This window comes from Sus scrofa, chromosome 7 (genome assembly GCF_000003025.6).
Source record: "Sus scrofa isolate TJ Tabasco breed Duroc chromosome 7, Sscrofa11.1, whole genome shotgun sequence".
NCBI lineage: Eukaryota > Metazoa > Chordata > Mammalia > Artiodactyla > Suidae > Sus > Sus scrofa.
In genome coordinates this window covers 50,004,321-50,031,694 of record NC_010449.5, presented here as the reverse complement: position 1 = coordinate 50,031,694, position 27,374 = coordinate 50,004,321, and the positions used below count along the sequence as shown (strand labels likewise).

General features: G+C 42.3%; 1 protein-coding gene across 3 annotated transcripts in view; it reads right to left on the bottom strand.

Annotated features, from left to right (window-relative positions):
• IL16 (interleukin 16) overlaps positions 1–27,374 on the bottom strand; it is a 128,410-nt gene that overhangs the window by 70,652 nt on the left and 30,384 nt on the right. For all 3 annotated transcript variants that reach the window (XM_013989017.2, XM_013989018.2, XM_021098275.1), the window contains exon 2: positions 24,996–25,408. In XM_013989017.2, the coding sequence (XP_013844471.1) occupies positions 24,996–25,408 (413 nt within the window). The remainder of the gene's footprint in view (positions 1–24,995; positions 25,409–27,374) is intronic.

The window sequence follows — 27,374 nt, the reverse complement described above, 5'->3', positions numbered from 1 at the left end:
GGGTCGAATCAGAGCTTCTGGCTTATGTCATGGGCACAGCAACACAGGATATGAGCCATGTCTGGGACCTATACCACAGATCATGGCAACGCCAGACCCTTAACCCACTGAGGGAGGTCAGGGATCGAACCTGTGTACTCATGGATTCTAGTCGGGTTCTTAACCTATTGAGCCACAATGGGAACTTCTAAAAATATATATTTTTTAACCAAAGATGAGCCTGTATTGATACATCATAATCCCTCAAAGTCCATAGATTGCTTTAGGGTTCGCTTTTAGTATTGTATATTCTGTGGGTCTGGACAAACGTATAAGGATACACAGCCAACAGTATAATATCAAAACAGTATTTGCACTAGCCTAAAAATCCTCTGTGATCTGCCTATTCATCTTTCCACTCACCACAACCCTGGCAACCAGTTATCTTTTTGTTGTCTTTGTAGTTTTGCCTTTTGTAGATGTCACATCGTTGGAATCATACAGTGTGTAGCCTTTTCAGATTGGCTTCGTTCACTTAATAATATGCATTTAAAGTTCCTCCATGTCTTTTCATGGCTTGATAGGTCATTCATTTTACTGCTGAATAATATTCCATTCTCTGGATATACTACTCTCTATTTTCCATCCACCAACTTAAGGACATCTGTTTGCTTTCACATTGTGGCAATAATGAATAAAACTGCCATAAACATTTGTGTGCAGGTTTTTGTGTGGACATAAGTTTTCATTTGGGTGAATGTCAAGGAGGGCAAATGCTGGGTCATACTGCATGGGTATGTTCAGACAAATTGCCTTTCAAAACGACCATCGTGCATTCCCAACAATGTATGAGAGTTCCTGTTGCTCCATTCTTGCTAATATTGGGTATTTTTGGTGTTCTGATTTTGGCCATTCTATTTTTTTTTCCATTATAGCTGGTTTACAGTGGTCTGTCAACTTTCTACTGTACAGCATGGTGACCCAGTTACACATACATGTATACATTCTTTTTTCTCACATTATCATGTTCCATCATAAATGACCAGACATAGTTCCCAGTGCTACACAGCTGGATCTCACTGCTCATCCATTCCAAAGGCAACAGTCTGATTTTGGCCATTCTCATGGGTATTCAGGGGTATCTTGTTTTCATTTGTGTTTGCCTGATGCCACACGATGCGGGGCATCTTTTCATCTTCCTTTTGATATGTCTGTCTTCTTTAGTGGCATGACTGTTAAGGTCTTTTCCCATGTTTTAATTGAGTTTTTCTTTTTCCTTGTTGATTTTGTATATGTTGGATAACAGTCCTTTATCAGATGTGTGTTTTGTGTGTGTGGTTTTTTTTTTTGTTTGTTTTTTTGTTTTTTTTGGCAAATATGTTCTCCCAATCTGTAGCAGTAACTAGAGAGATAGAAAATAGATTAGTTGTTATCTGAGACTAGGAGTGGTGTGAGGCGGTCGGGCAGCACTGGGGAGACCTTTGTGGTGATGGAGAAGCTCTGTATCTTGACTGAGGCGGTAGATACAGAAACCTACATATGTGATAAAAGAGCATAAAACCACACACACATTGTACTAATGTCAAATTTCAAATTTCTGGTTTTCGTGTTGTACTACAGTTATGTAAAATGTAATCATTGGGGAAAACTGGGTGAAGAGTGTGCTATCTGTACTATCTTTGCAGCCACGACGGGAACTCTAGATAAAAGGTTTTTTTAAAGATTAACTAGACAATACCCATATGTTTGAACACTAAGAAACACACTTCTAAATGAGTCAAAGAAGATATTATACTGGAAATTTTAGAGCATTTAGAACTGAATGATAGTGAAAATCTAGACATCAAATTCTTGTGGAAATACAGCTAAAGATAAAGGAGTACTAACAGGAAACGTTATCATCTTAAATGCTTGTATTAAAAAAGGCGAAGGCCAGGAGTTCCCATCGTGGCGCAGTGGTTAACAAATCCGACTAGGAACCATGAGGTTGCGGGTTCGGTCCCTGCCCTTGCTCAGTGGGTTAACGATCCGGCGTTGCCGTGAGCTGTGGTGTAGGTTGCAGACGCGGCTCGGATCCCGAGTTGCTGGGGCTCTGGCGTAAGCCGGTAGCTGCAGCTCCGATTGGACCCCTAGCCTGGGAACCTCCATATGCCGCGGGAGTAGCCCAAGAAATAGCAAAAAGACAAAAAAAAAAAAAAAAAGGTGAAGGCTGAAAGTGAGCTAATCATCAAAGCAAGAAGAAAGACAATGATAATAATAAAAACAAAATTTATGAAATTAAAAAATACACAATGGGGGAAGTGACGAAATTAAGAGTTGGTTCTGTGAAAATATTTTAAAATATTGGTGAAACTCCAGCAAGATTAATTAAGCGAGAAAAAACAGACAAAATGCAAATAACATATGGAATAAAAATGGAACATAATTACTCATGCAGTAAAAATTAAAGAGGTAAGAGGATCTTATAAATAACTTTATAGAAAAAGTTAAAAAGGAGATAACGTAAGAAAATTCTTGGAAAAATAAACCTTATCAAAATCAACTTAGGAAAAGCTGGGAAGGCTTCATAGGCCTGTAAAAATTAAGAAACCAAGTAGTCTTAAATGTTCCCATAAGAAAAGCACTGGCACCAGATGGTTTTAAGAGTAAGTTATACAAATCATTCAAGAAATAAATAATCCCAAACACAGACAACATGTTTCAAAGTGCAGATTACACTCACATTTTAGAAGGTTAGCAAATTCAGACACCTTACTTTGTTAACAATAAAACAAATAAGCAAGGAAATTTTGAAAATATCATCAAACCAAATTTCATAATACTGTGGTATAGGTGGCAGATGAGGCTCAGCTCCTGCATTGCTGTGGCTGTGGTGTAGGCCCGTGGCTACACCTCCAATTTGACCCCTAGCCTGGCAATCTCCATATGCTGAAGGGGGAGACCCCAAAAAGACAAAAATAAATAAATAAATAAAAATACTACACTGAATCCAGGGATCCAAAGAATTACTTAACATTGGGTGATTAAATAATCCATCACTGTAACAGACTAAAAAAGAGAAATTATTTACAAAAGATTACATAGTGTAAGAATTCAATTTATACGCTAGTCTGGAAAAGGCAGAACTATAGACACAGACAACAGATCAGTGGTTTCCATGGATTAGGGATAAGGATATGGTTGGACTACAATGGGGCGGTATAAGGGAAATTTGAAGGTGATAAAACTGTACTATATCCCGATTGTGGCGGTGGTTTCAGGAACGTACACACATTAAACCTCAGATTATACACCAAAAAGACAAAGTTATTTTTCATAGTATGTTAATTAAAAAAATTTTTAATTATAGGCAAGGACTAGGTGTTCCTACTGCGGCTGAGAGGGTTAAGGACACAACATTGTTTCCGTGAAGATGCAGGTTTGATCCCTGGCCTCACTCAGTGGGTTAAGGATCCAGCGTTGCTGCAAGCTGCTGTGTAGGTCTCAGATATGGCTGGGATATGACACTTCTGTGGCAGTGGTGTAGGCCAGCAGCTGCAGGTCTGATTCAACCCCTAGTCTGGGAACTTCCATATGCCACAGGTGCAGTTGTAAAAAGAAAAAAAATTAAAATTAAAAAAAATTTAATTAAAAATAAAGGCAAGGACTTTGAAAAGAAGAAACAAAACCACCATTATGCAAGGATGATATGATTATCTATGTAAAAACCAAAATGAAATCTATAGATAAAGTAAGAGTTTGCAAGATAATGAATATAATATTAATGTACAAAAATGAACTGCAATTCTGCTTCTGGGAAGATGGAGTAGACCTACGTTTCCCTACTCTGCCCACTAAGCACAACTAAAAACCCTGGACATTATACAGAAGGCAAACATACGAAGACTCTAAACAATAAAGAGAAGAAGACAGACCAGGTGGAAACCCTAGGACCCATGAAACAAAAAGATGAGGTCCCTGGGAACATTTTTTGCCTAACACATCCCCACACTGGAATTTCCAAAACACGGTGGCCCTATCCCCAGCCATGCCAGCCATGGCTGACTGGGGAGCCTAGACATACAGACTTGCCAGGCTAATGATGTGTTCTAACCTCCCCAACAGGGTGGTGTCAGAGGAGGCTGAGTAGGGGGGACTGTGAGCCCTGCACTATGGCAATGAGGCCTCTTTGCTCCCAGTGTGAATGGAAACCATTGGGAGGGGGAGAGGGACTGTCACGCACATATCTGTCCAGAGTAATGAGAAGCCCTTCACCTTGACCATCACAGGAGGCCAAGTGGGGAACCTGAACTTCTACTTTGACCTGGCAGGAATGAGGTGGTGATTCCTCCGCCTTCCACTGCAGGAACAGGGTCACAGAAAAAGGGCTAAAATGGTACAGTTATTAAAACGGTTTAAATAAGGTCCAGAATCTCATAACAAAACACAAAAATATCCAGGATTCAATTGTAAATCATGCATCATATAAAAAACCAGTAGGTTTTTAAGCTGAATGAAAACAAAATCAATAGGTGCCAACACCCATAGGTGAAAGAAATATTAGAATTATATGACAAAGATTTTTAGAGGAGGCATCTTAAAATATTTGAATAAGCAATTATGAACATGCTTGAAACAAATAAAAAAAATAGAAAGTCTCTGCAAAGAAAAGAGATAAAGAACCAAGTGGAAATTCAAACACTGAAAATTATAACCACTGGAATTTTTTTGAAGAGAGGAGAATGGGCTCAGGGGACAGGAATGAATCCATGAATTAGGAAAATGCCACAATAGAAATTACCTAATCTGAACAAGAGAGACAAAAATAGAGTAGATAAAACAAGCAAAGCCTCAGGGACCTGTGAAACTATGATGAAATACTTAAGATTTGTGTCATCCAGGTTCTGGAAGACAAGGAGAAAGAGGGTAGGGCTGAAAAAGTGCTTAACAAAATATTAGCAAATAGAATTCGTCAATATGTAAAAAGAATTATACGTGATGACCAAGTGGAATTATTTTAAGGACATGAGGATGATTCTATATTCAAGTTAACGGAATTCACTTGATGAAAATTGAATGTTTTCCTGCTAAGACTGGAAGTAAAAAATGGATGCCCAATCTCAACACTCTTATTCAACATCGTACTGGAAGTTCAAGCCACCGCAATAAGATAACAAAAGGACATGAAAAGCATAAAGATTGGAATGTAGGAAAAAATACATCCTTCCTTGTAGATGACATGATTGGCTACACTGAAAATCCCTAGTCATCTATAAAAACAAACCCTAGAAATATAATAAGTGAGTTCAGCACTTCACAGGATAAAAAATAAACATACAAAACTTAAGAGTATTTCTATCTATAAACAATGAACATGTGGACACCAAAATTAAAATGCATAACCTTTGAAACCACTAAAAAATAAATCAATACTTTGGTATAAATCCAGTAAAATATGTACAGGACTTGTGAACTGCACATTGTAAAATACTAATGAAATACTTCAAAGATCTAAATAAACAGACACACCACATTCAAAGGCTGGAAAATGTAGAATAATGAAAATCAATTTTCCCCCAACTGACATAGTTTTTATAGATAGAGAATTATTTTTTATTTTTAGTTTTTATAGATAAAGACAGAATTTTTCTAAAATTTATATACAAATGCAAAGGGACAAGAATAGCTAAAATGACCTTGAAAGTGGGAAGAATCAGTCTACTTATTTTCCTATTATATAACAGCTATGTAATCAAGACTGCATAGTATTGGAGGAGGGATACCCGCCTAGAATTGAGAACCCAGAAACAGACCTACACAAATATGCCTACTGATTTATGACAAAGGTGCAAAAGCAACTCAATGGGGGAAAAAGAGAAACTTTTAAACAAATGGTGCTGGAGCAAACGCACATGGAAGGGAGTGGGGAGGGAAGAAGCTTGTCCAAATCTTGTATCTTATATAAACATTAATTCAAATGGACATAAGTGTAAAACTACACAGCTTTTAGAAAAAAAACAGAAAAAAATTTTTGTCCCTCTGGTCAGGCAAAGAGTTCTTAAATGTGACACCAAAAGCATAATTAATAAAAGGAACATCCAAATTAAAAAATTCAAAAATCAGTTTCATTTCTGTTTACTAAAAATGAAATATTAGAAATCGATAGAAAAAAACAATACCTTTTAAAATTACACCCCCAAAACTTCAATATCTAGAAATAAACCTGACCAAGGAGGTGAAAGATTTATATGGCAAGGACTATAAAACATTTATCAAGGAAATTAAAGAAGATTCAAAGTAATGGAAAGATATTCCATGGTCCTGGATTGGAAGAATTAATATTATTAAAATGGACATACTACACAAAACAATCTACAGATTCAGTGTGATCCCTATCAAATCACCCATGACATTTTTCACAGAACTAGAACAAACAATCCAAAAATTTATATGGAACCACAAAAGACCCAGAATTGCCAAAGCAATCCTGAAGGGGCAAAAACCAAGCAGAAGGCATAACTCTCCCAGGCTTCAGACAATATTACAAAGCTACAGCAATCAAGACAGTGTGGTACTGGTACCAAAACAGACATACAGATCAATGGAACAGAACAGAGAACCTAGAAATAAACCTAGACACCTATGGTCAATCTTTGAAAAGGGGGCAAGAATAAAAAAATGGGAAAAAGACTGTCTCTTCAGCAAGTGGTGCTGGAAAAACTGGCAGCTGCATGTAAATCAATGAAACTAGAACACACCTTCACACCATGCACAAAAATAAACTCAAAATGGCTTAAAGACTTAAAAATGACAAGACACCATAAAACTCTAGAAGAGAACATAGGCAAAACATGCTCTGACGTCAACGGTACAAATGTTTTCTCAGGTCAGTCTCCCAAGGCAATAGAAATAAAGATAAATAAACCAATGGGACCTGATCAAACTGATAAGCTTTTGCACAGCAAATAGAAACATAAAATAACAAAAAGACAACCTATGGATTGGGAGAAAATAGTTGCAAACAATGCAATGGACAAGATGGTAATCTCCAAAACATAGAAACGACTCATACAACTCAACAGAAAAAAAAAAAAAAAATGAGCCAAAGACCTAAATAGACATTTCTTCAAATAAGACATACAGATGGCCAATAGGTACATGAAAATATACTCAATATCACTAATTGTTAGAGAAATGCAAATCAAAACTACCATGAGGTACCACCTCACATCAGTCAGAATGGCCATCATTAATAAGTCCACAAATAACAAATGCTAGAGAGGGTGTGGAGAGAAGAGAACCCTCCTACACTGTTGATGGGAATATAAACTGGTACAACCACTGTGGAAAACAGTATGGAGGTTCCTAAGAAAACTAGATACAGAACTACCATATGATCCAGCAATCCCACTCTTGGGCATATATCCAGACAAAATTTTCATTCAAAAAAATACATGCACCATGTTCATTGCAGCATTATTCACAATAGCCAAAACATGGAAACAACCTAAATGTCCATCAACGGATGAGTGGATTATGAAGATATGGTACATATACACAATGGAATACTACTCAGCCATTAAAAACACCAAAATAATGTCATTTGTGGCAACATAACTGCAACTAGAGATTCTCATACTAAGTGAAGTAAGTCAGAAAGAGAAAAACAAATACCATATGACATGGTTTATCTGTGAAATCTAAAATAGGGCACAAATGAATCTATCTACAGAACAGAAATGGACTCACAGACATGGAGAACAGACTTGTAGTTGCCAAGGGGGAGGGGAAGGAAGTAGGATGGACTGGGAGCCTGGGGTTAATAGATGCAAACTATTACATTTAGAATGGATAAGCAATGAGGTCCTGCTGCATAGCACAGGGAACTCTATCTAATTACTTGTCATAGAACATGATGGAAGATACTGTGAGAGAAAGAAGCTATGTATATGTGACTGGGTTACTTTGCTGTACAGAAGAAATTGATAGAATATTATAAATCAACTATAATTTAACAAAAAAAATTTTTTTAATTTTATTTATTTATTTTTTGTCTTTTGTTGTTGTTGTTTGTTGTTGTTGTTGTTGCTATCTCTTGGGCCGCTTCCGAGGCATATGGAGGTTCCCAGGCTAGGGGTTGAATCGGAGCTGTAGCCACCGGCCTACGCCAGAGCCACAGCAACACGGGATCCAAGCCACGTCTGCAACCTACACCACAGCTCACGGCAACGCCGGATCGTTAACCCACTGAGCAAAAGCAGGGACCGAACCCGCAACCTCATGGTTCCTAGTCGGATTCGTTAACCACTGCGCCACGACGGGAACTCCCACAAAAAAAAATTTTTAAAGAACCCTTGTAGTAATGGGATTGTTCTGTATATTGACTCCTTCAATATCAATAATCTGATTGCCGTAGTAACACTGCAGTTTTACGAGATGTGACCACCGGGGGAAATTAAGGTGTGGATCGCTTGGGATTATTTTCTTACAACTTCATATGAATCTACAATAATCTTGAAATAAAAAATTAATTTAAAAAACTATTTAAAATGCACTTCTATACGCAAGGAAATAGCTGTTAGGAAATAGAATTATTAAAAGGAAGAAACATTTACAATTGCATCAGAAAATAAAGGTTGCCTAGCAACTAATCCAATGACAGATATGTAGCCACAGGTGCAGCCTTAAAGAGGAAAAAGAGGAAAAAGAAAAAAAGATATATAAGCCCCTTCTGAAGAAGGTTACAAAACTTAATGGAAAGCATTGACTAAGACCTCAATAATGGAGAAATATATCTTGTTCATGAAAATGGGAAACTAGTATATAAATGTAAGTTCTCCTCTAAACTCATTTAGAAATTTAATGTAGTACTAACTACAATTTCAAGTATTTTTTTTTCCAACATCACAAACTGACCCTTAAATCTTTATCAAGATGCAAAGGGCCTCAAATAAAGACACGGACCTTAATAAGCACAAAGGGAGAAATTTCCATAGACGAGAACACCACTTATTTTAAAATACAGTGATTGAGACAATAGAGTTTCAGCATAGCAACAACAAATTGACTGACAGAAAGAACACAGAGCCTAGAAAAAACTTCATGTTTCTATGAGGAAACTTGATTTGTGAGAGAATTAGCACTGAACCTCTGCGGGGAAAATGGACATTTCAGTAGCAGGTGCTGGGACAGCTGGGTAACCATGTGGAAAAATCCCCCCTATGCTTCACAAACATCAATTCCAAGTGGATTAAAAGCATAAATCCAAAAGGCAAAATTGGAGTTCCCATCGTGGTGCAGTGGTCAACGAATCCGACTAGGAACCACGAGGTTTCAGGTTTGATCCCTGGCCTTGCTCAGTGAGTTAAGGATCCGGTGTTGCCATGAGCTGTGGTGTAGGTTGCAGACACAGCTCAGATCCTGTGTGGCTGTGGCTGTGGCATAGGCTGGTGGCTACAGCTCCGATTAAACCCCTAGCCTGGGAATCTCCATGTACCGAGGGAGCAGCCCTAGATAAGGCAAAAAGCAAAAAAAAAAAAAAAAAAAAAAAAAGGCAAAATTAAAGTTGCTCAGAAGACAATAAAAGAGAATGACATTATAACAGAATGTGTTTACTTTAGCAAATGATAAAATTTTCAAATAAGATGCAAAAAGCACGAACAATAAAGGACATGATTGATAAAGTCTAGATTAAAATGAAGAACCCTACTCCTCAATGAAAAGAGTAAAAGGACAAGTTAAAAGCTAAGAAAAGAAAAAGACCAACAACCTGACATCAAAACAGAAAAGGCTTGGACGGGCCTGTCACTGAAGGAGAAATTCAGAAGTTCCATAAACACATGGAAATACGTGCAACCTTACTAGGAAGTAGAGAAATGCAAATTACAAGTAATATGAAAAACAGTTTAATAGGCCCCAGACTGGAAAGTGGAAAAGCCTGATGATATAAAAAATTAATGAGGGTACAGAGCCACTAAGAAACTTACACTTGCGGATGCAAGGGTCAATGCCACAATCACTTTAGAAAGCTAACTTGGTGCATCTAGTACAAAGGAGAATATCCATACCCTAAGACTCACTGATTCAGCATCTCGCTTTATGACCCATTGCAACTTGCAGAGATGCACTTGGAGACAAGTACAAGAATGTCCACAGCAGTACAGGCTCTTGAAGAGCAGGAGGGGGAACTATCCCCCAAATTCTCCGATAGTAGCACAGATAAATCAGCTCTGTGTTGCCACAAGAGCATACCATAAAGCAGTGAAAAGCCAAATGAAATAACGAGAATGAATTTCTGGAATATAATGCTGAGTAATAGGAGCAAATCTATGCAACTATGTTGATATCATCTTCAAAAACAAGTGGAACTGAGACTTCTGGTTCTAGAACAAGGCGGTGTCAATTTACTTTCTTCCTTTCTGCTAAATACAACTAAATTACCCTGAAAATTATTCAACAGATAACAATAAAAAGATTCTGAATGCCAGAAAGGAGAAGGCTAACTGGCTAGAGACCCAGGACCTGATGGATAACAATATGGTGAATCCCCTGTGTTTTCTTTTTCTTTTTTTTTTTTTTTTTTTTTTTTTTTGTCTTTTTGCCATTTCTTGGGCTGCTCCCGCGGCATATGGAGATTCCCAGGCTAGGGGTCTAATAGGAGCCGTAGCCACCAGCCTACACCAGAGCCACAGCAACGCAGGATCCGAGCCGTGTCTGCAACCTGCACCACAGCTCACGGCAACGCCGGATCGTCAACCCACTGAGCAAGGACAGGGACCGAACCCGCAACCTCATGGTTCCTAGTTGGATTCATTAACCACTGCGCCACGATGGGAACTCCCCCTGTGTTTTCTTATTAAGTATATACACCCAGACCAATCACTAGAGAGGCCTGCAACCCAGAACCGCCAATAGGCAAAGACGAGAAACACATAAACCAACAACAATTCTTCCTCTGGACTGGCCAAAATACCAGGAGAGGGGAAAAGATCAACAAATGAAGACAAAGCAGGAGTCCCAGGCCCTGCCCCACAAACCAGGGTACCAGCAGGAAGTGTGACTTGCCTGCCTTAGTGGCAGGAAACGCTGGCAGGTGTCCCAGCTCCTGGTCTTTAACTAGGGCACCAGCAGGTGGTCCAATCTACCTGCAGAAGGGGTAGCAGCAAAGCCCCAGGCTGGCCCAGCCCCTACTATATAACTTGGGCCCCAAGCAGGAGGTCCAGCCACCTGTGGGGCCAGGATCTGCTGAGTGCTTCATTTTCCTACCCTCCACCTCGTGGCAAAAGAGACCCAGGCCCACCACCTTCTGCCCATCCCCACCCTGAGCAGCAGATGGTCACCAGTGATACCTGGCAGGCCAGTATACCAAGTTCTCTCCACCCCAGCAGGCAGAACTGCAGGGATTAAGCGAGAGCTCTAGCTGTGTCAGAAAAATGAAACAGACCAGAATAGCATCGCAAGGGTTCTGAAAACTAAAATGTTGGTTCAACAGGAGCCCACAAAAATAGTCCAGAACTGGAGTTCTCTTGGGGTGCAGTGGGTTAAGGTTCTGGCAGTGTCACTGCAGAGGCTTGGGTTGCTGCTATAGCATGGGTTCAATCCCTGGCCCAGGAACTTCCATATCCTGCGAGTGCCCTCCCTCCCAAAAAAAGTAGTCCAGAATTATATGCTAAATGTGAGCAAGGGTTGCCTGCTAAAATGGCATATTTGAACCAGATCAAGACATGGAGAATAGACCCGCAGTTGCCAAGGAGGAGAGGAGAGGCAGTGGGATGGACTGGGAGTTTGGGTTAGTCGATGCAAACTATGATGTTTAGCATAGATAAATAATAAGGTCCTACTGTACAGCACAGGGAACTATATCCAATCTCCTGGGATGGACCATGATGGAAGATAGTATAAAAAAAATGTATAAACCAGATCAAGAGACTCCAGCATACTAATGAAAATGCTTAAGATGCAATTAAAAGTCACTTCTAACATCATGAACCAGGTATACATGGTTTGAATGAGAAAAGACAGCTACTGTCTTGCCAGTACAAAATGAATCAGATGCGGGAACTATCTGACAAGGGTTATGAAGCAGCCATCATAAAAATGCTTCAACAACCATGAACAAATTCTCTTGAAAGAAGTGAAAAATTAAGAGACATCAACCAAGAAACTGAATTCGTGGGGGGCTTTTTGGCCATGCCCATGGCATTCAGAATTTCTGGGGCCAGGGATCGAACCCACGCCGCAGCAGTGACCAGAGCCACAGCAACCAGAGTCACAGAGTGACAATGCTGGATCCTTAATGTGCTGAGCTGATAGGAAATTCCTTTTGTTCTTTTTTTAAAAAAATATAAGTTTTTTTAAAAGAAATAAATGGAGATTGGAGAACTGAATATGAGAACCCCAGGAGTTCCCGTCGTGGCGCAGTGGTTAACGGATCCGACTAGGAACCATGAGGTTGCGGGTTCGGTCCCTGCCCTTGCTCAGTGGGTTAATGATCTGGCGTTGTAGCTGTGGCATAGGTTGCAGTCGCGTCTTGGATCCACCCTGCTGCAGCTGTGGTGTAGGCTGGCAGCTGCAGCTCCAATTCGACCCCTAACCTGGGAACCTCCATATGCCATGGGTGTGGCCCTAAAAAGGCAAAAAATTTTTTAAAAAGGAATGAGTAAAAACAGAAAGAGAGCGATTATTTTTTCCTCCATGAGTTTTTTTTATCGTATGTATGGTTGAAGAAAAAGTTAAGTTACCTGATATGGTACCCAATGGATGTAGAGGAAATATTTAAGACAAAGATATTTGAGAAATAAGAGTAAAGGGGCCTAAATGAAGTGGGTTTTCCACAATTCACTCAAAATAATAAAATGTTAGTACCAACATGGTAATACATATACAATATGATAGCATAGACACCACGATGAAAATTATGACAGTGATATACTAAACACATTATAGAGAAGTCAAAATGGAACTCTAAGAAATGTTCAAGTGATCCACAGGAAGGCAAGGCAAAAGCAGTCGAGGAACAAGAAATAGAGGGAACAAACAGAAAACAAATTATAAAGTGGCAGTCTTGAGTCCTGACGTATTATTACTTTAAATGTACATGATCCAAATACATTGATTTTTTTTTGCAATGACCCAGTTACACATACATGTATACATTCTTTCATTTCACATTATCATGCTCCATCATAAGTGACTAGATATAGTTCCCAGTGTTACACAGCAGGATCTCATTGCTCATCCATTCCAAAGGCAATAGTTTGCATCTATTAACCCCCAATTCCCAATCCATCCCACTCCCTCTCCCTCCCCCCTTGGCAGCCACAAGTCTGTTCTCCAGGTCCATGATTTTCCTTTCAATGTAGACAATCTAAATATATCCAAAACACAGAGATCAACAGAATTGATAAAAATTTTAAATGATCCACTTGAAACATAATGACAGAGGTAGGTCAAAGGTAAAAGGATTAAAAAAAAAAGATATGTGGAGATTAAGCATTGTGGTTACCTCTGAGAAGAGTGAGAATGAGGTGGCATCAGGTAAGGACGCTCAAAGGACCTCCGAGTTCATGGGAAAGTTTGTTTCCTAAATGTCACAATTGATAGGTATTTAGGGCATCTTTATTTTTCAGAGTGCATGAAATTGTATAAATTCATTTTTATATTCTCAATATTTGATAAGGAGTTCTTGTGTGGTTCAGTGGGTTAAGGATCTGGTGCTGTCACTACAGTGGCTCAAGTCACTGCCATGATGCAGGTTCAGTCCTTAGCCTGGAAATTTCCACGTGCCACAGGCATGCCCCCCCCACCCCCCCGGATTTTTAAGATCCTAAGATAATATATTGTGATACCTCCAAGTGATGGAATCTCTTAACACCTTAAGCTTAACATAGCTGTTAACATCTTTCCAGACATTCTCCTATGGCTAGTACTCAGAATTCATTCTTATGTTCTTCAGTGGGAACATATATAAATTTGTACTTCCTTGATAAATTACTGTAGTAAAATAGGGAAGCACAGCATGCCCTAAAAATCCAGAGGGAGAAGGCTGTTTCAAGTAGGGATAGTAGAAACTAAAGAATACAAGAAGGAGGGAGAAAAGCTTCATGGCCAGTATTCCACTGAAGCTGAGCCTTAGAGAATGCCCAAGGCGTAGATTCATGAGAATGAGAGGAAGGTATTCAAGCAGAGGGGGTGTCTGGGGAAGAGGCTTGGAGATGGCACCCAGCAGACTGTATGCAAAGACTAGAGAGCATCCTTGAGTGGCTTGTAATGTATATATGAAGGGTCCTATTGAGAAATAGAGTTGGAAAGAGAGATGGTTTACTACTTCTTCCCAATTTCCCTTCTTCTCCTGCTTCTTTCCACCAAGCCCTTTTTCCCTAACCAAATGGTGTCCTCTCAGAACCAATGAGATCCACAAGACCAGTTTCTAGGCAAAGAGCTCCAAAGGTCTTTTGACCATGGAAACAATGACTAGAAATCACGTGGCGTCTGGGAGGCGAGGCGGCAAGTGGTCCTTAATCATACCTGTGGGCCGCCCCTCCGGTTTCCTGCACGTGGACCATGCTGGCCTCCCTCCCCATCTTCCCCCACCTCAAGGATGTGGCTGGCTCCGTGGGAGTCCTAGAGCCTCAAGCTTCCCTCCCAGTGGCTGTTCTCAGCCTCCACAAGCTGCTCTTCTGTGGCAGGAAGAGGCAAGCGGCCAAAGGATTGGGTTTCCCACTTGCCAAGGAAGGCCGGGCCTCAAAGCCACAAGGCTGAGCTGCTCACAGGCAGCAAAATGAAGTTCCTTCTGTGCTCATGGAGGGCCCTGACCGCCCTCTCTCCACCCAACAGCACACGCCAGAGATTCAGACGGTTGATCTGACCTCATCACATCCTGAGTCACTCTGCGTGAGTGGTGACTCTGCCTAACCGACAATTTGAATTTGTAAAGAAAAGCAGGATTTTCCCCACTACAGAGGCCATTCCCATGTCGATCAAAGCGTTTTGCATCCTTTTAGGAGGGCAGCCCCAGAGAGAGGACCTCCCACATGTCTGATCTCATCTGCTGCTGTCTTATTCCCAGGTTGAGTGTCCAGTGACTCCAGACCCCAACCAGTGGGAATGCCCAAAGTGATATCCAAGGTAAACCCATGTGTTGGCAAAAAGCCGATGCAAGCTCAGGCTATGTCAACACACTCTCAGCCTTAAGGGTGGGCTCATTATATTCATTTTTGCAACCATTCTGTCTACAAATATTTATAGAGTCATTGCTATGTGCCTGTGCCCAGTCTCATCCAGTGCCACAAAAAGACTGCCAGCTCCAGGGTGGATAAAATATTGGGCTTCAGGCCTATTTGGTGATCTCCTCATATTTAGCCAGAGAGAAACTGAGAAACACATGAAGGTGGGAGGCATCAGATTGCATCAAGGGACCTTGTGTCCCCAACCCCATCTCTCTCCCCTGGGTCTTTCTGATCAAGAACAAATCACACCATTGGTGTGCACGGCCCTAGGCTGGAGGGAGGCCAGGGTGGCTATTTGACAGAATGTGCAGGGGTGGGGGTGATGTTAAGGGAAGTGCAGGTGTCCACATGCTTCCATGTAAAGCCCCTTGTGGTACTGGACAGTGCTTGGGAGCAATAAGAAAATGGGGACCATGGCCAGTGACCAAGAGCCAGGAAACGTTTCCCCCTGTGCCACCACATTCCACGGCAGAACGCTGAGAAATCTAACTTCTTTGAACTTGTCCATCCAAGTTCTTAGGTAGGTATGTTTGTTAAAGCAGAAGGACAGAACATATATTTTTAAACAGAGTTTCATCTCAATTTATAACTTTCAAATATTGAGACATTGGGCATGTAGATCTCCATTCACACTCTCGTGCCAGGGTCTGCCCATCTTAGAGGCGGGCCTGCTTCAGGCAGAAGGAAAACGATCTCAGTGAGAGGCAGAGGAATGCAGGAAGGAATGAAGAATGAGGGAATGCATCAAATGTGAATTAATGTAAATGAATATCGATGCTACAAAACAATTAATAGTGATCTAGTCTTGAGTTTTAAATATATGTTGACTTGGGATGCTTAATATCCAAAAAAGTGGGCCAGTACAAATGGGATTGTGTGTTCTAAGGTCTCAGTGTTGTCTAAGAACTGATAGGAGTACTCACTTCTGTGAGGCTCTAATACATTAAGAACATCAGTTGCATATATATATATATAGTCTTTTTAGGGCCACACCTGCAGCATATGGAAGTTCCCAGGCTAGGGGTTGAATCAAAGCTGTAGCCATCAGCCTATGCCACAACCACAGCAATGCAAGATATGAGCCATGTCTGTGACCTACACCATAGCTCATGGCAATGCCAGATCCTTAACCTACTGAGGGAGGCCAGGGATTGAACGCGCATCTCCATGCATACTAGTCGGGTTCACCATCGCTGAGCCACAACAGGAACTCCAAGAACATCAGTCATATATTTTAATGGTTAAAGAATAGTAGGACATGTATAACTAACAAGCTAGTAGAAGAAGAAATGGAGTAGTGTAAAAAAAAAAAAAGTGTTACTCTCATAGAGTGCAGGAAGAAATGAAAAAAAGAAATGTTGAGCTTTTGGGACAGCTAGACATCAAACAATAAGAGAGTAGATATAGCCCAAACACATCTGAAATTACATTAAATGGAAATAGTAACAATACTCACTATTGCAAGATAAAGATCATAAGATGGAAGAAAAATAACCTAATTACATGCTGTTTACATGAGATATTCCTTAAATATGTGTACATGCGCTGAAGAAGAAAAGAGGAAAAAAGAGAGACAGTGCAAACACTAACCAAAAAGACAGGAGGCTAATGTATACTAATATCGGATAGTTTTTCAGCAAACATCAATGCTAGACTAAAGAGGACTATTCCAAAATTATAAAGGTGTTAATCCACAAGGAAAACATTTTTAAAATTCTACATGTGTATGCACATAAAAATATAACTTTGAAATATATAAAGCAAAAGTTGACAAAATTAAAAAAGGCAAAATAAATCTACAATCATAATTAGAGACTTTAACACATTTCTTTCAGCTAAAAGAGGAATGGAATCAATAAAGATTTTTAAAAAATCAGGAAAATGAGATTATTGAACTTGACCTAATTGACACATAGAGGACACTGCATTAAACAATAACTATATTATATATATTCTGTCTCAGCAAATTCCATTGACTAACATCATTCACAATATGTTCTCTTCTCTGACTATAGAATAATCAATCGAGGAACAGAGAGAGAGGGAGAAAGAAAAATTAGAAAATCCTCAACTACCTGAAATAAAAGAAAACAATTCTAAATAAACCATGAGTCACACAAGAAACCACAATAGAAAAAAAAATCTACATCTATTAATCTATCTACCTATGTAAAATAATGAAAATATAAGGATGTCAAAATTTGTGAATGAAGCAACTAAACTTAGAAGGAAAAAAAGCTGAAAATTATCCAAGCTTCCATCCCCCAAATCCAGAAAAATAAAAACAACCAATTAGACCTAGAGAATGTAAAAGAAAGGAATAACAAGCATGACAGTCAGGATTAACTAAATAGAAAACATAGGACAGAGAAATTCGACAAAATCAAAAGTTTTGAGAAGACATAAAATAGATGTATCCTTGGAATGATAGATGAATTAAAAAAGAGAAAGAAGACAATTACTAATATCAGGACTGAAAAATGGACATCACTACAGCACAAACACACACGCACACACACACACACACATTTAAACACATACACACGAGTACAAACAAAACTGGGGAAATTTGAGTAAGATGAGTGGGTTGTATCAACGTCAATACGCTGACTGTGATGCCCTAAGTTTACAAATGTTACTTTTAGGGGAAACCAGAAGCTACTAAACTGAGAGGGAAATTTATAGCCTTAAATAAGGGGAAAAAATGGACATCAACTATCCAAATTTCCATCCCAAAAAGCCAGAAAAACAAAAGCAAAATATCAGACATATCTGTATTATTCTTTACATCATGTAAATCTACAATAATCTCAACAAAAATTTCAACTAAAGTGTGCTAAGAGTTTATGAACAGCTTTATGCTAATAAATTCAGAAATTTAGGTGAAAAAAAAAAGTCCTAGAACAAACATGCATCTTACCAAAACTGATGCAGGAAGAAATTAAAAATGCGAACATTTCTATATCTATTAAATAGATTCAATAGCAGTTTATCTTTTTTTTTTTTTTTTTTTTTTTGTCTTTTGTTGTTGTTGTTGTTGTTGTTGCTATTTCTTGGGCCGCTCCCGCGGCATATGGAGGTTCCCAGGCTAGGGGTTGAATCGGAGCTGTAGCCACCGGCCTACGCCAGAGCCACAGCAACGCGGGATCCGAGCCGCGTCTGCGACCTACACCACAGCTCACGGCAACGCCAGATCCTTAACCCACTGAGCAAGGGCAGGGACCGAACCCGCAACCTCATGGTTCCTAGTTGGATTCGTTAACCACTGCGCCACGACGGAAACTCCCTCAATAGCAGTTTAAAACTTTTCCACAAAGATGGCTCATGGCTGAATTCTTTCAACCATTTAAAAAAAGTTTATCACCAATATTGGTCAAACAACTCAGAAGAGGGAAAAGAGGAAATATTTCCTAAATCATTTCATGATGGGTATCATAATATGAAAATCAGACAAGAACATTACAAGAAAGGAAAATTTGGGGTTAATCTCCGTCACAAATACAAATAGCAAAAATCACAAACAATATTACTATATCAAATCCATGGTTATATTAAAGGGATAATATATTATAACTAAGTTTATTCCAGGTAGGCAACATTGTTTTAACACTCAAAAGAGTCAATCAATGTAAATCACCACATTAACAAGAATAAGACAGGGAGTTCCCATTGTGGCTCAGTGGTAACGAACCTGACTAGGACCCATGAGGACTCGGGTTTGATCCCTGGCCCCGCTCAGTGGGTTAAGGATCTGGTGTTGTCATGAGCTGTGGTGTAGGTCACAGAGGCTGCTCAGTTCCGGCATTGCTATGGCTGTGGTGTAGGCCAGCAGCTGAAGCTTTGATCTGATCCCTAGCCTAGGAACTTCCACATGCTGCGAGTACAGCCCTAAACATAGAAATCCATATAATTATCTCAATAAATGCAGAAAAAGTCATTTGATAAAAGTCAACAATTCATGAAGGGGAAAATAACTTTTTTTTCCAACTGCACATAGAGGGAGACTTCTTCAATCCAATAAAGAATATCTACCTAAAGACCACAGCAAACATCAAATTCATTTGCAAAATAATGAAACTTCCACCTTAATATCAGGAATGAGACAAGGATGCCTACTTTCACCACTCCTAGTTTACAATGTACTATAGGCTCTAGCTAGCAAAATAAAGGGGGGAAATATATAAAACTTAAAAGGAAGAAATAGAGGTATGATTATTCAGAAATAGCAAAAAAAAAAGGGGGGGGTTGTGTATGCTGAAAAACAAACCAAAAAAAAAATAATAAAAAAAAAATAAACGCAGCCAAACTTTGAAGAAACATATCATGTCAAAAGATTGGAAAATTCAATACTATAAAGATATCAGTTCCTTTTAAATAGATCTATAGAGTGCATGCAATTCCAATAAAAATCCCACCAGAATAATTGTCTAGTTTGTAGAACAAAGCTAGAGGATTTATATTACCAGATATCAAAAAAGTTAATATAAAACTACCATAATTAAAGTTGCATGGTATTAGTGCAAAGAAAAAAAAATACTAATGGCTCAGAATGGAGAGACTATAGATAGATAGATAGATAGACAGACAGACAGACGGACAGACAGATAAACAGATAGTTCTTGACACAAAAAGATAATATTGTCGTGCAGTGGAGCAAGGTCGGGCTGTTCAAAAATTAATGCTGGGGAGGGAGTTCCCACTGTGGCACAGAGGGTTAGGAATCTAGTGCAGTGGGTCAAAGAATCAGGTGTTACTGCAGCTGGGATTCAATCCCTGGCCCAGGAACTTCCATATGCCATGAGTGCCGCCATAGGGGGAAAAGAATAGTGCTGGGTCAATTGGCTATTCACATAAGAAAAAAATTCTTTCAATGTGTATCATACAAGGTGTAAAAAAAAATGGACTTCATGAGAATTAAAGATCCAAATCCGAAAGACAAAACAACAAAGCTTCCCGAAGAAGCATGGGGAACTATCTTGACAGCTTTGAGGTAGACAAAAATTTCTTCAAAAGGCTCCCTAGTAAATCTAGAGCCAGGCTTGACTTGGGGGATGTGCAAGGGTCTCCCTCCCGTTCCCACCGCCTCTTTTTTCTCCCCTCTCTGTTGTCTCCCTCTGACTTTTTGTTCCAATCCTCCCTGCACGCCCCTCTGCTCTGGCTCCCTCCTAACTCTCCAGGAGAGTACTACCTTCAACCACACGTGCTGAGCCTCCTGGAGGGGTAGGCAGGAGGGACTTCTGCTTGACCGAAGCCATTCTCTTGTTTTGAGGTTGCTTAGATGTCCCAGGGCTTGAGCTGGATCCTTTCACTTCTAGGGAGGTTCCATAGTGAAGGACATAAATCCTAGGCCTGTAGAACACTCTGGGGAAATGAAAGGTAATCTCCAAGGCTCCTTTGAGGATCTAATTCCCCAACTACTCATCCTTCAACACGAGGCTCTTTGCATGAGAAAACAGAACAAGCGAAGCCATAACTCCGGGGAGAGGATGAGGGACTGGATTAATTACACTCGCACCTGTCCCCTTCTGTAGAAGGCACCCTCCTTGAGGAAAGCGATGGAATCAAAGGTGTTTCTCCATCCCCAGCGGATAGCTCCTAGCGGAGGCTTTGCCAGAGTTTGAGAAACAGAAGGAAAGGGATGAAGGAGAGGAGGAGAGGAGAGAGATAGCGGTTTGGATAAGCTTCGCTCCCACTTGATTGGGCTCCCTTCCCTTTGGTCTCAACATCCTACTTAAAGGGCACTTTAAAATACTCTTTCCATTTGGAAATACTCCAGCCAAGGAGTCTGTGCCTTCCCTCCTTTGAAAGGTCTAGGCCTGACAAATTGCATTTTTGTGGGTTAGGTTGGGGAACCCTGCTTTTAACATTCTCCCACTTGAACTCACCCCCAGGGATCTGGAAGCTCCCCCCGCCCCAACTGAGGAAGAAGCCCCAGGGGTCCCTTTGGCACAGTACAGAGTTAAATGCCTGCTCCAGATCCTGTCCATCCCTGCTCAGCGCTGGCACATCCCTGAGTGGTGACTGACTTAGTCCTGGTTGTGCCAAACACAACACATCCAATAAGGCTTTTCTTTCAGTTGGCTGTTTATCTAACTTCCTCTTTTTTAATTTTCGTATGAGGCGTTTCTAGAGAAGAGGCTGAGGTCACGGGGCCTCCTTCCAGATGTTGTTTTGAAATCAGTGTAACCATGGCATTGCTGGAAGCTGAAGACTCCATCTGGGCCAACTGAGTCATGCCTGGGTGCAAGGCAGGGCAGGAGCCAGGGCGGGACCACAGTGCCGCCGAGAGAAGGAGAGGGAGGGGGTGTTGCTGAGCGCACGGAGGCTCCTCTAGAAAAGGATACTGGGACCAGCTGTCACCAATTCTGCCCTGGCACTTTGGATTCAGGACCCACTCAGACAACTAAAACCCACCCTTGCTTAGAACCCACTAATGGATGGTTACAGATCACCTGTTCTCCTTAAAAAGAAAAACAAAAAAAAACATGCTGTACAGTAGACAAGAAAATTATATTGGGGAAATAACAATTAAAAAAATAAATAAATAACTTTCAAAAACAGTTTAAAAAAAAGAAAAAAGAAAAAAAAAGATCTGAGCTGGCCAATACCCTTCTTGGTCTCCCAGTTCATCCCTGCCTTAGACTTGACTCGAATGCACACCACCCCTCCCCCACCCTCAGCAAATTAACCTTTTTCCAGCCTCTGGGTCCCCCTTCACCTCTGCCATTTGCACTGCATCATCTGGAGGCGTCTATTTGGAGATCCTCTTTCACCTCCTCCAGGATGCCCTTCCCCAAATAGAGCTGCAAGTGAGGGATCTGCAGCCACGCCCTGAAACACGCCCTGGCATGATCTGTTTGGTCCTTGCCTCTGTCATTAGCCTGTGAGCACCGCAAAGCGACAAGTCTTGCCCACTGCCTGGCACGTTACTGAAGGCACCTCACATACGCTATTGAATTCATTAACTCCTTAATTACTCAGTATCCCCATCCTAAAACAGAAATAAGCATAATAATTCAGTAATAACAATGTGCACTGCAGTGTTTCAGGTGGATTTTCTTTTGTAAATACTTAACACTTTATCCCCATAAAACTCATATTGTTATTAACATTCTCCATTTCATAGATGAGCAAATGGAGGCATGGAAAGGTAAAGTGGCTTGTCCAGGATCACACAGCTACTAGATGGGAAAGCTGGAGTCAAGCAGTTAGACAAATGAACGTGCACCTCCAGCCCCTGTGCCATACTATGTGAAAAAGGTGAAGCCTGACTTTGACCCCTTGCCAGTTTCCTCCCTTGGGCACATTCATCTATAGCTTCCCAGGTCCCCAGGCTCTTGCCACTGGACAGGTGCCTAGAACACAGCTGCAGACCCGCTCTGCTGTGCACGGTGGCCCACACATAGGCACGTGGTGCCTCCTCAGCTCCACGTCTTTGCCAGCTCCTCCACCCAGGATTCCCTCCCACCCACCCCTGCTTTGTCCAACCCCGGGGTCTTCGGACATCTCCCCTTTTCCTGATCCTTTTTGCAGTCCCGAGTATTTCCCATCTTAGAACACGCCATCATCGCTTTTCCCCCCGTCATCGCTTTTGTCGGTCAGGTCAAAACCTGCAGTTCAACTCGCCACCTCACATCCTCCCACGCCCTCCATCCTTCCAAAGATAAATCCTGTTGGCTTTGGCTTGGAAATAAATGCCTACCCTGGCCATTCTCCGTGCCTGCAGCACCACCCTCTCAGTCCCCCGTTTCAGCCTGGGTTGTTGTCATAGCTCTGCTAACTGGCCTCCCTACATGCCATTCTCAGCCCAGCAGCCAGAGTCCTCCTGAAAAGGATCATATCACTCCCCTGCTCAGTATCCCAGAGTTTTGCCCTCCTTCTTAGAATAAGACTCCATGTTGGCACCTGGCTACCACCCAACTCCAGCTCCACCACTCCCCCCTTCCGTGAATACCCCGTGCACACTCTTGTCATCCCTGCTCTACAAGCAGACTCTTCTCTTTGTGTCTTTGCACATGCTGTTCCCATCCCTCTGAAATGCTCTTCCCTCAGATGTTCAGAGGACTCCCTCCTCTGTTTCATGCATTCAGGTCCTGGCTCAAGCATCACTTCCTTAGAGAAGCCTTTTCAAAAAGGGCCGTGACCCCTCCTCATCACTCTCTACCCCTTTATCCTGCTTCATATTTCTTCAGAGCCCTTCACTAATATTACATCATATACTAAGTCATTGACATCTATATCCACCAACCAGAATACAAGCTGCCCCAGCAGGGACTGAGCCTGGCTCACTCCCTAGAACCGTGCCTGACATCAACCGAATTTCCTGAGACCCACCCCCAGAGACATGCCGCTTCCTTCTGAGCCTCCTACAGCCCATGTGGAGTGTCATTTTTTAATCCACTCTAGACAAGTTCCTTGAAGGCAGAGGCTGGATTCTTACAGGGCCTGGCGCATAACAAGTGCTCAGGAAATACACAGTTAAACAGAAGCAAGAGAAAAGTTCCTTCGAGGAATCGGCTGGAATCTCAAACGATTTTTAAATTTCTTTGACTTGAGCTCGAACTTGGAGAAATTGGTATTGTTATTAATAAACCTGATCGATGATGTGCTATGGCTATCACATCATTCATAGCAACCCCAGAGCCTCGGCAGGCACCCCCAAGCCCACTGGGCTTCTGGTCCCTCCTTCTACCCTATCAGGGAAGCACAGGTCATATCAACAGAAGCCACTTTCTGGTGACGGAGCCGCCTGGGCTGGGTGGGACCCTTGAGGCAGCTCAGTTGCTTGTGTCTGGAGATTATTAGGCTGGACCGGCTAAACTGTTACATAATGTTTCACAATGTTGTTTATTATACACGTGTTAAGCAATGATTTTCCTCTTCAAAGAGGCAAGTGGTGCAAAAAAACTGGATCCCCTCCAAAGATACTGGAATGCCTTCCCTACTTGCTATTGGCAGTCATGTGACTGTGCCCAGGGGGACTTCAGCAGTGGTAAGATGTAGGAAAAACCCCTTGGGGCTGGCCCATCACTGAGTGGCCTCACCGGCTCCAAGGTTTGGGGCTGTTTGGACCCTTGAGAAGTTCCACCTTTGATGGAAGGCTGAAGGCCCAGTCCTTAGAATAATTCGAGACTCAAATCCTTTAATCAGCCTCTATCACATGGTACTCTGCAATTTCCACCTCGCTGTGATGACAAAAAATGCAAATATGGTCTAACAGAAGAGAAAACAATCTGAATCCTGGCAGGTCTCCAAACCCTATTCAATTTTCCCTCTTCCCCTTGCCTCCGTCAGCACTCATACCTGTGCTGGAACCGGCAGGGACCCTGTGGAGGACGTCCATGGTCAGCATCCAGCTGCAAACTCACTCAGCCTGACTCCTTATCCTGCTCAACAGAAAGATGGGCTCCTTCTCCCTCCGGGCCCCATAAGTAGCTTCTATCGGGTTGTCAACTGGGTGTGACTGGAGCTGCCTGTGGTCCACTGGATATTATCTGTCTGGAGATGAGCTCGTCTGAGTGTACTGACTATTGCACTTGGCATTTTTCCAGCAGGGATCAAGGCTCAGTTTACCTAGGGCTGCCACCGTATCTCAATGCATCTCACAAGCAGGAAGGTCAACTGAGCCTGATTCACTGCCATGCTCATTGTTACCTTTCCAGCAGGCCCTGCCTCAGCTTCCTCCCTGCTCTTGTTCCGAATAGAGATCCTGCGCCTTTCCGACTTTGGAATGAAAGGGTTTGAAGACTTTCATTCACAGCACCAGAGGCCAACCACAGACTCCTCCAGCCCCACAAATCCTGGGCGCACCTTCATGAAAAACAGCCTCCTGTAGGTCTTGCCTCGGTCGCTCCCAGCTGTCTGGAGATGAGCGGCCTCGGAGGCCAGCATGAGGTCAGGAGTGCTGCCGGGCCCGGCTTCCGACGTGTCTGCCAGCTGCATGGATGAGTGGAAAATTCTGTCCTTGCCCTGGCCTAGGGCAATCTCAAAAGGATCCGGATATCTCTCATCGGGGCTTGAGCCCTCGTCACTGGTCTTCGCATGACAGAGGATGAGGGACCGGGAGATGGACCGGAATTTGGTGGATTTTCGGCTCTTTCCAGAACGGCTGTGTGGCTCCATCCTCAGAGAGGAAGTAAAGCTGCCCTTCTTCCTTTCCTGATCCCTGGCCCTTGGCTGACGGGTGGCCACTGGACTGGGCTTAGCTACCACTTCATGGGTGCCTAGAGGAAAAAGAAAATGGGAAGAAGCAACGTGACTTGCAGCTGATGAGGGGAGCGAGACAAGCATCCAGGAGCTGGGCCATGAGTGCCTGGTGTGGTGCCAGTGAAGAAGAGACAGCAAGATCCTCATTCAGGATCACTGGCCCTTTCGGGGTGCCAGACACATGAGGTTCGGTGAGCCCACGTGTTGACCATGCCCTCCGCTCCCAGGCTCCTGGAGGCCAGGGCATCTCCTAGCCAAACCCTTCGACAGACAGGGACACAGAGGCACAGAGAAGGAAACTCAAAGCCACAAAGAGCATTCGAAGAAGAGCCAGTGATCAGACTCACACTTTAATCAGAGTTAAAGATCACAGTTTTGTTTTGTTTTGTTTTGTTTTGTTTTGTTTTAGGGCCATACCCACTGCATATGGAGGTTCCGGGCTAGGGGTTGAATCAGAGCTACAGCTACTGGCCTACACCACAGCCACAGCCAGATCTAAGATGCATCTGCGACCTATACCACAGCTCATGGCAATGCCGGATCCTTAACCCACTGAGCGAGGCCAGGGATCAAACCTGCGTCCTCACGGAGACTAGTTGGGCTCATTACTGCTGAGCCACAATGGGAATTTCCAAGATCTCAGAGATTTTTAAACACAGACCAAAGTGTGCAGGGACCTCCAGACTACAGAGCCGACCAGGGCGAAGAGGAAGACTACACCGCACCTGCCAGTCCCTTCTTCCTCCCCCTGGTGACTCCTATACCACCTCCCAGGAACCCCGAGAATTCATGGAGCCCAACCTGATGACTACTGATTTTCTATGCCCTCAAGTCACAGAACAAAAGTCTATGAACTAGGGAGGTTGGGAATCTCACCTAATGCTGATCCGCCAGGATACCTGTGAGTGTAAAAGAGGGAGACGCATGGATGATGCACGCCGAAGTGCTCAGCATACAGCAGGCACCTGGCAAACCTGGGTGCCCTTCCCTGGGACCAGAGCGCCTCTGGCCAGTATCATGGCCAGGCTTAGGGTCTCCTGCCCCGTCACCTAGTCCCACGGGAGCAAACCCTCCCAGGCTGGTGGATCAAAGTCTGCCTTCTCCCATCAGGTCAATGGCATCGCTGTCAGCCCAGCCCAGCTGAGCTTCACCAAGAGGCGCCTGCGTGGATTCCGTCTCTCCAGGAGGCAGGTGGCGATGGGGGCCCTGGTGCAACATCCAAAGATGTTCTGACACAGGCCCAAGCCACAAAACACAGTCTGCTGCCAGGATAACAAGCTGTGGGATGCCCTTGGCCCATGCGTATTGCTGTTTGTGCACAACTAGTAGCGAATAAGGAAAAGCAGAGGCCTTCCAACATCTTATCAAGCACAAGCCCTTTCACATTATGTAATCCTCCCCCAAAGAGAACTTCTTAAAAGAAGACAGTGTTTTTCAATACTCAGTTGCACCATTTTATCATTTTCCGCATTAGCCTTTGCATTTTTTTATAAAGTGTTTTTTTTTTAATTTTAAAATGTTTTAAATTTTTTGGCCACCTCGCAGCATGTGGAGTTCCCAGGAGAGGGATTAGATCAGAGCCACAGTTGCGACCTACACCGAAGCTCCGGCAATGCTGGAGCAGCCTTAACCCATTATGCTAGGCTGGGGATTGAACCTGCATCCCAGTGCTCCAGAGGAACTGCCAATCCTGTTGTGCCACAGCAGGAACTCCAGCCTCTGCATTTTATCGATGTATTCACCAACCATTTATGGCAACCAATAGCAATGAATTAAAATGAATGAATGGGAATTCCCGTCATGGCTCAGTGGTAATGAACCTGACTAGTATCCATGAGGATTTGGGTTCAACCCCTGGCCTTGTTTAGTGGGTTAAGGATCCAGCATTGCCATGAGCTGTGGTTTAGGTTGCATATTAGGCATGGATCTGGCATTGCTGTGACTATGGTATAGGCTGGCAGCTGCAGCTACAATTCAACCGGT